General features: G+C 45.7%; 1 protein-coding gene across 2 annotated transcripts in view; it reads left to right on the forward strand.

Moving 5' to 3' along the window:
• Positions 1-15,406, forward strand: part of TGFBRAP1 (transforming growth factor beta receptor associated protein 1) — a 60,955-nt gene that overhangs the window by 37,700 nt on the left and 7,849 nt on the right. Inside the window, exons 5-10 of one of the 2 annotated variants that reach the window (XM_081068024.1) lie at positions 3,556-3,638; positions 6,883-7,224; positions 8,963-9,020; positions 10,838-10,981; positions 12,800-12,946; positions 13,493-13,652. In XM_081068024.1, coding sequence (XP_080924150.1) covers positions 3,556-3,638; positions 6,883-7,224; positions 8,963-9,020; positions 10,838-10,981; positions 12,800-12,946; positions 13,493-13,652 — 934 coding nt within the window. The remainder of the gene's footprint in view (positions 1-3,555; positions 3,639-6,882; positions 7,225-8,962; positions 9,021-10,837; positions 10,982-12,799; positions 12,947-13,492; positions 13,653-15,406) is intronic. The other variant, XM_081068025.1, reaches the window with a different exon arrangement.

The following is a 15,406-nucleotide window of genomic DNA, read 5'->3' on the forward strand; positions in this document are numbered from 1 at the left end:
ATTAGAGCTGATTGTCTGTCTAAGTCTTATTTTCAGGGAAACATGGTATACCATCTCCCTGATATTTATCAGTCTTAGTTCCATAGGCAAATGTGTATTGAATGCTCACCAACAATTTTAACGTTGCTAACTCCAGTCATTTGCTTTTCTGAAGTAATCCTTTCAGGCAGGCGTTTCAGGATGAACATCTGGAAACACTGTCCCTGAGTTTTTGCATGTTAATAACAGTTTACTGCAGCCTTTATACTTGAAGTCCAGTTTGACTGGATATAAAATCTTTGACTCACGTTATCATTTAGTGAGAAATTTAAATAAGTTCCACCATTATCTTTTGGCAGTAAGCATTAGTAGTCAAAAATCTGATGAGAGTCTGAATTTTTTCCCTTGTCATGACTTGGTCTTTATGCTTGAATGCCCAAGGACTTTTTCTTAGTCTTGAAAGCCCAGTTTCTCAGTGTTGGCTCTTACTGGCAAACTAGAGCCTGGGACGTCCCCTTCCACTGCCATTCTCAAATGGCCTGCCCAGCTTTCTAATGGTTCCAAATAGAAGTTTGGTGACTCTGGCTGACAATGCCTCACAGGCCCTTTTTCCTCTCTCCACTTCTTCCCACAGTTTCTAATACCACCCAGGTCCTGGAGTTGGTGGTGGTTTGTCCCCAGCGCCTTGTGCTTTTGGGTTTGTAGGCATGCCTTGTCACTTTGTATTGTTATAAATGTTGTGTGTTTTTGGTTTTGTATCCCAATTGTTTTTGCTTGTTGTTGTTGTTTGTTTGTTTGTTTGTTTTACTTGTGGTAAAACATAACATAAAATTTACCATCTTAACCATTTTTAAGTTTACAGTTCAGTGGCATAAAGTAAATTCATATTGTTGGTCAACCATCACCACTGTCCGTCTCCCTAACTCTTCTCATCTTACAAAACTGAAACTGTACTGGCTTATTTTGCTTGGTATAATGTCCTCAAGGTTCATCAATGTCATAGCGTGTGTCAGAATTTCTTTCCTTTTTAAAGCTGAATAATGTTCCATTCATTGAGCAGTTTTATATTTCATTTAGGCAGTTACATATTAAGGAGGGGCCGTAAAACCAGGTACACTTTGGATTTAGTGCTAGGAAGGACTGTTCTTTGCAGAAGCCCTTGTGTGACATTGAACTTAGACAATACAGCCTTGAAAGCAGGTATAGAAATCTCTAAAATAGAATCTTCTGTTTCACAAAATTTTCAGTTTCCCAAATCACAAAAGTTAGAAATCTCAATTCAGATATATAGTTCTAGTAACATAGGTTCGGACTTCAGTGTCTTCTTGCTCCCAGAATACATTGCCACCTCTTCCTCCTGGCTTGTGTTGGGCCCTCAGTCTTTGTAGAGTAGGTTTCGAGTGGCACTACTTATAGGTCTGTCGTGCTAATTTTCTGTCTTCACTTGGGGATTCTGATAGCCACCTTACACTGAAGGGGGCACTAGTAAGTTAAAAAGAAGGCTGAAACTTCCATTGTTGGCTTAGCTCTGATGTTGGGAAGCTAAACAGACTTTCTTGTCCTCTGTCCTCTTCATGTAGCCATTCTTCTTGTCCTTTTCCTGCTGACCCCTCTGGCTCCAGGTTTTGTAGCTCAGCGTCACCTGAGCAAGTGGAGGTATCAGTCGGAGTGGACAATCGGGAAAGGAGCCTATCACTTTCAGAGAACCAAGAATTGGCTGTGCTTGATGAAATTTCTGATCGGGTGTTTTTAGGTCAAATTCAGTGTTGTTCTCTGTATCATCCATGGTTTCAACATCCAGGTGCTTGTATCTAGGATGGATCTCTTTGCGTGCTTCTTCCATGTCTACATGGAGCATTCCCAGACTAAACTACAGAAAATAACTCCCATGTTCTTGGAGATTGGGAGCGTTAGCATAAGTAGTGTTTATTTCCCATTAGGAAGGGGCATTTGAATCCTGCAACCATGAGGAATAAATTGTTATTCAGCTGATTTCTCATCAACAAACCTGGGTGTCACTGAGAATTTTTCTACCACAGCTCATGGGTCCTTTTCATTCTTTTTGCTAAGTGGATGGCCTTTATTTTTCCTCCTTGTGGACATGGAACTGGCATCCCCATGCAACAGAACTTTGACCCACTTCTGTCTGCTTAGTGTTGGGCAGTATAAATAGGCCAGTTTTTAGGTCAGAAATGACTGCTGTCCGGGAAGAAAGACAAAAAAACCTGCGGTGAGAAGAGAAATGAAAGAAGAGAAATGTAAAGGCAGCCTGCCTTTTCTGACTTCTATAAAGTAATTTGAAAACTCTTCAAATCTATAGCGAGGGCTCCTTTTAGAGCTGATTTGAGGGAACGGGAGTGATAGCTTTTAGGTGCCGACTGGCCACTCTCCTCATTTCTTCAGTAGGTAACAGCACTAAGTACCTGCTGCATACCTGGATGAATCAGTGAGTGGAAAGATCTGGGCTCTCAAATCAGAAAGGTCTAGTCTTAAATCCTTGCGCAACCACTTACTGCTTTAGTAACATCTCTGAGCAGAATGTTCCTGTTTGTAAAATGGGGATAGTGAATGACAAAGTGGAATGTCACAAAAATTGATCATATAGATCTTCAGATCTATAAGTGCTTGCGACACTGCAGATATTATGCTAGGAACGTGGGATACCAAGGTGGATAGTGTATGCACCTTGCCTTCTAGAACAGCACGATGGCTCAGAAGGTGCAGGCACCGCAGTCCTAGAGTCTTTAATCGTGAGGCGATGAGGGATGTGCTGTGTTGATGGAGCCAGTAAGAACAGAGCAAAGAGACCGGCCCGAAAGCTGTTCCACAACTTGAACACTGGCCTAGTTGGACACTGAAGGGAGGAGGATGGAATTAGAGACCCCACCAGACAACTTCCTAAAGTGTGTGTTGCTGTTGCCAAATGTTACAAGGACAAAGGGGCCCTGTTGCAAGGCGATGTAGGTAGTACTGGATTAAACAAAGAGAAGCCGGCATCTTTATTGCAGGAATTTCCAGACTGTAATGTATTCGTGTGGGGTGTGCGTCAGCAGGAGGAGAGAGAATACACAGCGTTTCTCCAGTGTGGGCTAGGAACGCTTATTTGTCTATTAATTTATTCAGTGGTGTTGGCCTTGTACCCTGAGGGACACTCAGAAGTGCTGCTGGGAAGTGTCAATTCCAATGGAGTGGCTTCTAGACTGTCAGAAATACTGGCGTTGTTAATATCCTTCTGGACAACCGAAAGTAGAAGCAATCAACAACACCCTGCGAGTTAACGAGGAGAAGGGAATGCATTTGGGAAGGATTGGGGTTCATGAAAAAGCACCCATGAAGAAGGAAGAATAGTTAAATAGAAAGCTTTCTTACAAGAATGAGGTGTTGATCTACATACCTACACACACACACGTATACTTGTATATTGAAATTAATTTCATATACGCCTTGTTTTTTCTTTACCTGTGACTTCAAAGTTCTACATAATAACATTTAGCCTGAGTTCTGATTAGAAATCCAGTTTCTCCCCGTGATGATTTCAAGGTATCTATAAGAGATTAAAGCTGTCTTTCTTTACAGGTAATGTACAGAAGGATTCTGCAGCAGGCGGGTTTTATACAGTTTGCACAACTTCAGTTCCTGGAAGCTAAAGAGCTCTTCAGGTAATTTGAGGTGTTGGTGGCAAGACTTGCGAGTGCCCCTCTGTGGTTACAGCCTCCTTTCCCTCTGTGATGCTATGATGGGAAGTGCTGCCGTGGGTAGGTTGTACTTCAGGTGGCAGTGCTGAGGCCTGTTTATAACAGCACATGCCACCAGTGCTCCTTCTCTCCCCCAAGCCCAGCCTTAGTTTAACTGTCCTGTATCTTAAAGAGAACAAGGGCTGATGAGGGGCGTACATGACAGTCCCGCGAAGCCAGGAGAGGGAATTCGAAAAGTGAATTTGATTAACATCTGAAAATTTTTTAGGAAAATGCAATTGTTCCCTTTTCCTCTTCTGTAGAGATTTTACAAGAAGCTATAAGTTTAGAGAAAGAGCATGTTCTTCTGGGAAGAAGACAGCTCTTCCTTTAAAGACTTTGCTGGTGGCCTTCTCATGGTTAGGTCTCTCCAGAAGCTGCCTTTCTCTGACAGAGGCCCTCTCGCCCTCCCCCGCCCCCATGGCTGTCACGGATTTTCCCATCTCCCTTCCTCTCAGGCTGGTGTACTCAGCGAGGCCGCGGTGGTTTATCTGCTTGCTCAGCACGCCTTGCAGAAGATTAAGTTAAACTGGCTCTGATAGTCTTTAAATACCCCACTGAAGCATTGCCTGTGGGATAGGTTTTCATAGTGTCCAACTAGAAGTGGTTCTGCACAGTTTAGAGCCATCGAAAAGATAAGACGTGATGAAGCCCCGCATAGACCCTTCACGTCCCAGCAGCAAGCAGAGCAGAAAGCCACTCTGCAGCACGCTGTCCAGCGCCCACTCTGCAGGGTAGTCGCCGTACGGCCCAGGCCGCACTGTCACCCACCATGACCCTCACCTCGGCTCTGTCACAAAATTGGTTGTAGAGAACAGATTTCTGAGTCAGGAAGGAGTTACTTATTGAATCACAGTGCCCTATATAACTTTTACTTAAGCAAGTTCTCTGTGCTGTTATCATCTGTTCCTGGAGAAATCAGTAGCTTTGGGATTTAAATAGATTCTCTGTCCCTTTGGGCTGAGGCTCTTTTCTTTTTTTTCTTTTTTCTTTTTTTTTTTAAATTTTATTGGGGAACAGTGTTTCTCCAGGGCCCATCAGCTCCAAGTTGTTGTCCTTCAATCTAGTTGTGGAGGGCGCAGCCCACCGGCCCATGTGAGAATCGAACCGGCAGCCCTATTGTTCAGGAGGCTCTTTTCTGTTATAGCTTGTCTTATTCCTGCAGTGTCAAAGGCCTTCTCACTCGGGTCATAGGTGTCTCCCAACTTCTTTTCTCATGGGTTAATTTGAGACGCTAAGTGAACGGTCACTGATTTCGTAAGAGAATAAATGTAGGGCCTGTCAGTTAATACAAGGTTCCTATACTTCATACTTCAACCTCTTAATAGCTTACCTTTAAATTGACTGCTGCTCAGCTTTTGTCAAAAGTTTGAGGAAATTGATACTTGAAGATGCTTCTAAGACAAGCATGCCCATAGCAGACATTGCCAAAAACGCATGAGTTTTTTCCCCTTGTTGATCTGGTACTTGTCCTCAGATTCCTTCTCAGTTCAGTGCTAGAAGCCACAACTGCCAACTAATTACAGTTGGCACCAAAGAGAGCACCTATCTATCCTTTGTGTTGTGGAGACACATTCTGTGTGTCTAGTTCTCTGGGAGTTGGGCGGCCTGTCCTTGTATCCAGTCAGTCGCTACTTCTCTCCCTGAGCAGACCTGGCCTGCGCATGAGAGCTGGGATCTAAGGGAAGGACAGCACCCCTTCTCCATGCAGTGTGACTGGAGTGCGTGGGAGCACTGCGGAGCTCGGACTCCCATCGGGATTTGTCCTGGACCTTAAACGATGAGCAGAAGTTTTCCAAGTTGAGAATCATACCCTAGGGCAGGGTTTCTCAGCTGTGGCGTTGTTGACATCTGGGGCTGGATAGTCCTTTGTTACAGGAGCTCTCACACACCGTAGAATGAGTAGCAGCAGCCCTGGCCTCTATCCACTGGTGCCGATAGCACCTTCCAGTCATGACAGAAGTCTCTCCACACAGTGCCAAATGTCCCCCAGGGAGCCAGACTGCTTCCCATGGAGAACCACTGCTTTGGGCCAAGGGAACAGCAACAGCAGAGGCCAAGAGGCATGACGTATGAACGGGGAAAACTGAGTGGAGCTGAGTGCTGGAGGGTGGGAGGGACAGTGGAAGTGGAAGCTTCAGGTGGTTTGGGGACTATTTAAGAAGGATCTGGAATGCCATGCTAAGAGGTTTGCATTGTATCCTGTGGGTAGTACAGAACCACTGTAGCTGAGAAGAGGGCCAGGGGGTTAAGAACAGGGCGGAAAGGAGACCAGAGACAGGAAGCTGGAAGAATGGAGGAGAGCCGATCAGAGCGTGAAGGAAGGCGGGTGCAATGACTGTCACAGGAAGGGCAGATCCTGAGTCCTGCCTCAGAGACTCCCATTTAGTAGTCTGCACAGGGCTCCAGCTCTGTTTGCTCGAGAGGTTTCCCACAGGTGGGTCTGATCCTGGGCTGGGGTTGAGAGCCACAGCTCGGTGCCACCGTTAACTGTTACCGCTGCAGACAGGACAGCAGACTGGAGGGAGGACGTGGGAGGGGCCAACAATGAAGCAGACATGGCACGTCACGAGGTGTGGCTTCCTGGCCTCACGAGGGTAGGGCACTGTGCTGGCCATTTGAGTTGCGTGCTACCTTTGTGCTCCGAAATGCTCCAGGAATGGCCACACAAATGCTTCTGTGTCTTCTGTTGCAAGATCATTGACAAGGAGATTGTAAGTGCCATTCCTGTAAAGTCCCTTCTTTATGGACCATTCAGTAAATCTGTTAATGATTTAATGCCAGGGAAAACATTGGTTCCAGAAGGACTGTAATCTGCCTTTGATCAAGCAGTGACGTTGTGTTTCCTTTGTGTTTCTTCCTTTGCCGGGTTTCCAGGGAGCCCAGTGCTGACTTAGCATTCAGCTGTTCTGATATTCCACCTTCACACTGGTTGTGCGAATCTTTCACTGTGGTCCCCTTGATTGTTTTTGGGAACCAGGTGACAGCACACAGTTCCCCAGCACTTTGCCCCGCTTGCAAATGAGGATGGTCACTGTGGCCTGCCTACCCAGATCCCCAGCTCCCCGCAGACATGTGCAGACCTGCACACCCCTCCGGTGTTGTCTTGTGCGCCTATGTGTGCTCTCTCTCTCTCTTTGCTTCATTTAGTTTGACACTGTAATTGCAGAGGCGGCCAGCTTGATGTCCGGGAGCTGATCTCTCTCTACCCCTTCCTGTTGCCCACCTGCTCTTCATTCACACGGTCTCACCCTCCCCTCCACGAGTATGCAGACCTGAACCAGCTGACCCAGGGGGACCAGGAGAAGATGGCCAAGTGCAAGCGCTTCCTCATGAGCTACTTGAATGAGGTCCGCAGCACAGAGGTAGCAAACGGTTACAAAGAAGACATTGACACGGCCTTGCTCAAGCTGTACGCGGAGGCTGACCACGACAGTCTGCTGGACCTCCTGGTCACCGAGAACTCCTGTCTCCTAACCGACAGCGCTGCCTGGCTAGAGAAGCACAAAAAGTGAGTGTTCTGCCACCCGCCACTGGGCCTGCGTGCCTGGCCCTGCCCCGCCCGGCGGGGAAACTGTTGTGAAGCTGAGGGGCCCAGTATGCTTGAGTTCCCAAGAGATTCATCCAGAAATCATCGTGACAAGCCATCGAGTTAGATCGCCCTCGTCGTGGTCTGCACACCAGCTGCAGGGGTCTGGGAGGGCAGCAACTCTCATACCAGTTCTTTAATAATAGAGAATACAGTTTGGAGTGAGTCCTAAGCCTTGTCAGTAAATGAAGCGATTCTTAAGCGTCCTTATATCCCGTGTAGGATTCTCCTGTGGAAGACGCCTCATGGATGTTGGTACAATTAATAGGGCACTTTAGCCACTGATGACCAAGAGCAAGATAGAGACATGTGGATAAATAGACAAAGAGGAGGGCTTATTGATCTCATTGATAAAGGTTATGGCTTAGAACTCTGCCTTCGTTATGTGCACGAGTGTGTCGGCAGCCACCCCGTGCCTTATGTGCAAGGCAGTTCATCCGTAGTGACCGATGTGATAAGCGCCGGCAGCTCCTTCAGCCTGGTGAAGCAGGTGGTCAGGGAGTCGAACCCTTCTGGGCCTCGGGTTTTTTCCTTTAAAAAGGTTGGGTGACCCCCTAAACCCCATTAAGCAATAAGATTCTTTGCCTATGAGTTCTGTTATGTATTTGAAGTGGCAAACGTCCTGAAGAAATCCCACGGGGACAATGGCAGTGACATTGCTCGATCCTGTTCAGATGCCGAGACAACGTGGCTCGTGCTGGGCTCCACGTGGGTGCTGGTTTTTCCAGCAGGTTCCCTCAGTTTCTCCAATACCCTGTGGAATGGAGTGGTTTTGTTTAGGAGTCAGGAAATGCACTGACATCTCCTGGTGATGACTCGATGGTAGGGTCCGGAGAGTCAGTGAAACTTGCTGAGAGGTTGAAGGGTTCCAGCAAACAGTTTGACATCTTGAGAGTTTGCTCTTTGAGGAAAGAAATGCGACACCCGCTAGGTCACTTGCTCCAGTCACCTGTGGGGAGGAGGAGGACCACGAGTGGGACATACCTACAGAACTTGGGAGATTGGGGATGGCTCACGCCCAGGCAATGCCAATATCATTGCTAATCCCTTCCACTTGCAAGTGAGAAAATGGTGAGCCAGGGAAACTAATCCACTTGCTCCACGTCATACAGGTCGTAAGTATCGAAGCCTGAATTGAAACTCAGGTTCTTGAACTCTGAATGGCCTCCCACAGGGCTCTCCCTGGAGTTCTGTTCTCTGCGATGCCTGGATACTGTTGGCCTTAATTGCTGTCGTTCATGTTCACACTCCTTCCCCTTCTTCCACTGACAGCTCAGACAGCATACCTTCCCAAGTCTTCTAATATTGGGTTAATAATGGGTAACTGAAGAGATAGGAAATAATAGTAATATTTGATGCAGATTGTAAAGCAATTCCAAATGTGATTTTCATTGTATAATTACAGTTTTATCAGTTTGTCTTAGACTTGAATGTGATCCTTTTTGGAAATGGATAGGGCATATATTTTAATAGAGTAAGCAAATAAACAGAAATGAGGATCATTTTGTTGTTTGAAATTTGTTGTTGAACTCTGAATTGAATACAGTCTGGGCTCAGGGGGTGTCAGGTGGGGACCAGGGCCATGGATGGTGCTGTGTGGGTGCCACCCACAGAAGGTGGTTGTGGGGAGAGGGGCACTTACCACATTGTTTTCTTTCAGGTATTTTGCCCTTGGACTGCTCTATCATTATAATAACCAAGACACGGCTGCAGTGCAGGTTAGTTAAAGCATTTTAGCATTATTTAAAAATTAGCACCGCTTAACTTGGTGTTACTTAAAAAGAACACCAAATTAATAGAGACCACTTTTGCCTGATCTACAGTCTTTTTTATAGGACAAAATTAATACTGTTTTTAGAAAGTGAATTCCTTGAGAAATGTTGGTCAAGAGTCTATTTTGTTTGTCTTTACTTCTCTTTAAAAACATTATCAAGATTCAGTTTTTAAAAATCTAAGAAATAAAAATATGACTTCTTTTTGAGGCAGAAGGCATAGTACATCTCTGCCTTATCAGAAAATGAAAACTATGAATAACTGCTTATAATTTTCTTTTAATGTTAACAAATTTGTGATATTAATAACGTCATGACAATGACTTGCCAATGAGCTGGGTAAATTATTATTCCCATGTCATCTGTGACAAAACTACAGCTGACCAAGGCCTGTCACTGGGCCAGGGTCATCCACTGTTCGGGGGCAGAGCTGGGATTCGAACCAGTGATTCAGGTTGTTCTGGCCGGGATGCAGAGCCTGAATGAAAATGGCACCCCTTGTCTTGCATCTGACATCATATGACTGATTTTGTCTCACGCTCTCTGTCCCCCTTATGTTACGTGTCATCCACTGGTATCGTTTGTATTGTACTTTCCTCATGTGCCTTTTTTGTTTTGTTTTGTGACTGGCCAAGATCATCAACAGTATTCACCAAGCTCAAGTCAACTTCATGACTTTGGGAAAGCCACACATGTGTTTAGTTAAACTATCGTGGTAACATCATTGCAGAATAGGTTAAAAAAAATGGATTTCCGGTAACATGCTAAGAGTAGATTTGGGGGTCAAAGGTAAAATTTTTATTTACATCATATAATTCTAAGAATTACAGCTTGATGTAAGTGTAATAATAATATTAGCAGAGGTAGATATCGAGAGATTTGCAAAATTGAAATCATATGGAATAAATCTCCGTATATGGCAGAATTCTACTATTAAAAAATGACAGATTTCAATGTATGTATGATTAGGTTATTTGGTTTGGGGAATTCAGTGTTGAAGAAACTCATACCATGAAAATGTTGGTGTGTTGATATCACGATTACAGAGCTTATGCTGCCTGCCCTGTGTCTTGGGCTTCTTGCTGGTGGTGAGCTTCAGAAGTGCAGTGCGGTCCTCTGCCCGCTGCCACTTCCCTTCCCCCGCTTCCCACCCCCATGATGCCTCCTCATTCTGGGGTTCTGAAAGTAAGCTTCAATTTATACGGTGGGGAAGTTTCTGGATGAAATGGTAGAGGCCTTTGATTACTAGAGTCTGTGATGAGACCCTGGGCAGAAGACCATCAGAACACTAGGGGACAGAATCAGCAAAGTTTTCAAAAACGTAGTATCTGACTATCACAGTTGAAAAAGGACTTCAAAAATCAAGGGTTCCTGGGATGGAAAAGATGGAAACAGTGTAGCTGATGGATATAGGTGAATTCCTTCTGTGTTGCGATGTTGTCAGTGAAGGTTTTTCATGAAGTAACTTTTTTTAATACCTCCACCTTTTCCTATACATTATCTTTACTACTTGCGTTACTGAGATATCGTTAAAAAGGAAAGAAAAAGAACCTGGTGCTTTATTTTCTTGATTTCCTGGACCACATTTTCTACATTTCTTGATTTCTCTGAAAAAAGTTAAAATAGATTTAAGCACTTAAAATTTGTCCTACTTCTTTTAAGTATTAAAAGGCCAAGTAAGTAAACATACGATTTATCGCAGCTGATTCTAAAAGGTACGTAACCTTGACCTTCCGTTTCTTTTTATTTTTACGCCTTTCCAGTTGTGGGTGGACATTGTGAACGGGGATATTCAGGACTCCACTCGCGCAGACCTGTATGAGTACATCGTTGATTTCCTCACATACAGCTCCGACCAAGAACTAGTATGGAAGTATGCTGACTGGGTCCTGCAGAAAAGTGAGGAGGTTTGTGCTTTGTAAATGCATTCTCTTGGAGGAGTGAGGACTGGTTAAAAACAGTCAAAACCTCGACTTTAGGTGGATAAACAAGTGATGCTTCAACCTCTCCATCTGCCTTCTTTGCTCCCCCTTTTGTATGTGCCCTTGAGCCATCTGAACCCCAGGTCTTTGGGAAGTTTTAGATTTCATTGCTTCCGAGATGCACTGTTCAGCGTCCTCTGTCTGGGACAGACAGGTCACTTTAATAGAAAAGCAAGAAGCATAGCCAGGCCCCATTCTCCGCATCTGGTGAAAAACGTGTGTTTGTGAACTGCCACCCCTAACTGAGTCTGGCACTTTAGTTTTCTGTGGGCTGGAGCAGGATCAGATGGTTGCCCATGGGGTTTGGTGCCAGGCCTGGGCCACGGCGGGAAAGCCGTGCACTGTGTCTGCCCCCGCCAGTCCTGATGTGGAAGTGATGAGCCTGGAGGAAGGAGGGTGGCCGTGAGCAGGACTCGCCCATCTTGGAGGCTGAGACAGGACTTCAGTGAGAAAGCACCTGTTGGCTGTTGGCTCTAGGGGGAACAGCAGGCTCAGGACAGAGAGACAGAATCCTAAGTAAGTCCCCAAAGATGACCAGGAAAGAGATAGCACGTCAGTCCTCACTGTTAAAAACATCCACATTCCCTCGGCTCCCCTGAAGAGACAAAGTTAGCTTTCTGGTGCAGACCTTGGTCGTAAACATGGTCTCTGCGTGTTGTATCTGCTGCTCTGAAATCTGATGAGTTGGAATTTGTTCTCCATGCTGCTGTCTTAACTGCAAGGTCAGCCCATGTGCTTCGTGTGTGCCATCTCCACTTTGCCTCTGTGCACACGCACGGACTGCTTGCCCCAGCAGTGCTCATGCACCCCTGCAACACAGACCTAACGCTGTTGGAAGCGTGGGGCTCTTCCCAGTGCTAGTAGGTGATAAGAGCACATCAGGCACAGAATTCTCCGCCCGGTAGTGTGCCCGTCCCTGACACACATCATCTCGTAAACATCGCCACAGCGCCACGAGGTGGGCATTCATAGGTGAGGAAACAGGCTCAGAGAGCTTAAGAAGCTTTCCCAAGGTCATATAGTTGGTAGAGCTCCGCTGTTTTGCTCATTTTTGGGGTTTGTGTGTGGGGGGGTGTGTGTGTGTATACATGTGTGCCTGTATGTGTGAGAATATGCACATGTAAGTGCCCAGGGGAGGTGCGTGCAGGATGCCTTTTCTTCCCTACTGGCCCCACTAGCCTTTCCTTAAAAGGTGGAATTACTCACTTGGGCCATTTTGATTGCTGAAATCACCAACAAAATCACAAAAACGCAAACCCATGTCACCAAGTAGACCTTCCAGGGAGGCGGCCTGGAAACCTGTCAGGGACCGGCGTGGCTCTCATGTAGATAATAATCCACAGAGTAGGTGTTCGTGATGGGAGAGCTGAGTTGACTGAGTGTTCAGCATTTTATGTATTCTCTTCCTTACTATCAGTGAGTGACCATTGTGTTTTTGGATGACATTAATATTTCACCATTTTGCTTCATGGATTGTCAAACTTGCTACCAATATGTTTCGTTCTTTCATTTCTGACCTATTTAAAAAAAATCCACAGGAATATATGAGGATGGTTTCATTGCTTAGCCACCTTTCCTGTCTTTGCTGTTGGGCTTTGTCAGGGCTCCATGCTTCACTATTTTTCTGTATCGCCATATGTTTTGACAATGATTTTACCCAAAGCATGAACATGCAATGCTCAGGATAAAGATAAGATGGTGACTTTGAAAAGCATAATCACTGAATCGCTGCTCTCCTTTTAGGTTGGAGTCCAAGTTTTCACCAAGAGACCTTTGGACGAGCAGCAGGAGAACGGCTTTAATCCAGATGATATTCTCAGTTGCCTTCAGAAGTACCCGAAGGCTCTTGTTAAATATCTGGAACATCTGGTTATAGACAGGAGACTGCAGGTGAGACTTCAGAGCTCAGACTGAGGCGTGCAGGCTGTAGGGTCATGGCACTAAACTGAAGAGGTGAAATTCAACGGTCACACTTGCTGGCAGATGGTTCTTCTGTGATGTTTTACATTCCCTGGGTGCTCAGTCTGTACTTGTTGATGGTCTGCAGGGGAACTGGAGGTTTGTAAAGGAGACGGGAGGAATAGGTAGTTGTTGTTTTTTAACCCCCCCATCTCATGTCCACTCAGCCTATATTTCTCTCCGCTATTCCTTCCTTGTTATTTTTCTTAAAGGAAATGAGAGAAGCTGCACCCTTTGGGAGAATATGTAAATCCTGTGGCCCTTACTTCTCAAAATGAGAAGTAACCCTTTTATATTTTCCCCATAGACGTTAAACTCATCTTCTCTGAGTGGTTTTCAGTCCAACAGACGTGTTCTGCTACTTGTCCTTGGGAATCTACCCTCCACATGATTTGGCTCTCTGAGCGCTTGCTGACGGGGGGCCCTCCCAGCTTCCCACTTGCAAACGCTGCATGTGCTTTTCCCTGTTTCCTGCAGAAGGAAGAGTACCACACGCACCTAGCTGTGCTGTACCTGGATGCAGTGCTGCAGCACAGGGCTGGCACCGGTGGCAAGGGCTCTGAAGTCACCGAGACACAGGCCAAGCTCCGGCGCCTGCTCCAGAAATCCGACCTTTACCGAGTCCACTTTCTGATGGGTGAGCAGGACCTCGGCGGTCTCTCCATTGATAGTGCTGTTGGCGGGCGCGGGCACCAGAGCTGAAGGCGTCAGCGTGCCTTCTTGTTTTATTCCTTGGGATTCCTTGAGCCCCTTTTGGCACCTAATGAGCCTTCCTAGGGGGTCGGGGGAAGCTACTTGTGTCCCCTCCCCGTCTCACCCCGACAAATGTACAGTGGCCTTTTACCTTCAGTCGATTCTCGTTATTATTCACTGGGGTTCTATAGTCTCCACAAACACTGAGTTAGTGAATACCAAACCATTGCACGAAATTCAGGCTCAGTTAGGTTCCTGCTACACATTTTCCTCAGCTGACCAAGACGTAACCTTGTTGATGTGTGTTTCCCTTTAAAGACACCTTACTTAATATTCATTTGACTCATTAACATTGAACTCACACCAACGGCAGTGTCACTCAAGCCTAAGCGACGCTCACCTGACACAATCATCTGACACACATATTTTCTCTGCGAGGCCTGTCACAGCCGTTCTTTCATCCTGTGTTGAGACACCACCTCAGCACTGTGCTTGGGCCATTTTGATTGCTGAAATCACGAACAAAATCACAAAAATGCAAACCCATGTCACCAAGTAGACCTTTGTTGTCGTTTACCAATAACAAAGCGGAGTGTCTCCCTGTTTGACCTCAGCTGGGAATGTGCGTGTCAGGTGCCTCAGACTTGTGCCACTCTGCACAAGTCTACACGGGGCCACAAAAGCACCACAAGTACTGATTTTATAGTTACAAATAAATTTTGGCGAGTAGGCAAATTGGCAAATGCAGTATGACTAATGAGGATAGACTGTACATACGAGGTGTGGTCCAACACTACAGTGAATGTTTAAAAAGAATTATTACAGTAAAGGACACATTGCCATTAATCCCCCTAACAATACTCCCCCTCACTTTGAACACACTTATCCCATCCTCTTGCCACTTTCTGAAGCAGTTCTGGAAGGCCTCTTTCGTGAGTGTCTTTAGTTGCGCTGTCGTGGCTGCCTCAATGTCCTGAATCATTTTGACTTTGGAGAAGAGCCAGAAGTCGCATGGTCCAGATTTGGTAAATGAGGTGGATGAGAACATACTGTAATATTTTTATTTGACAGAAATTGCCACATACCAGAAGTGATGTGTGACATGGAGTGTGGTCACGATGGAGGATGACTTACAGCACACTTTAAAACACACCTTCTTTCAACCGTAGCTCACACCTGATTAAACTGCACAGAACAAATTGAAACTTGTCACACAGTGTTACTACAGTTCAACGTGCCTTTTCCCGTATTGAAGATCCTTGGCTTTCCATTGGATGGCACTTGGCAGCAACATTCACAAGGGAAAGGCTCCGTGTCACACATCGCTTCTGGTACAGCAACTTCTGTCAAATAAAAACATTAGTGTGTCCTCATCCACCTTACTCACCGGATCTGGCACCATGTGACTTCTGATTCTTCCCCAAAGTCAAAATGACCATGAAAGGAAAATGTTTTGAATCGATTCAGGACATCGAGGCAGCCACGACAGCGCAACGAAAGACACTCACGAAAGAGGACTTCCAGGACTGCTTCAGAAGGTGGCAAGAACGATGGGATAAGTGTTCAAAGTGAGGAGGGGTACTTTGAGGGGGATTAACGGCAATGTGTCTTTTACTATAATTTTTTTGTTTTTTAATTTAAACATTCTCTGTGTTATTTGATTACACCTCCTGTGCCAGGCGCAGGTAAAATGCCTAA

Source organism: Rhinolophus hipposideros (genome assembly GCF_964194185.1).
Source record: "Rhinolophus hipposideros genome assembly, chromosome: 12".
NCBI lineage: Eukaryota > Metazoa > Chordata > Mammalia > Chiroptera > Rhinolophidae > Rhinolophus > Rhinolophus hipposideros.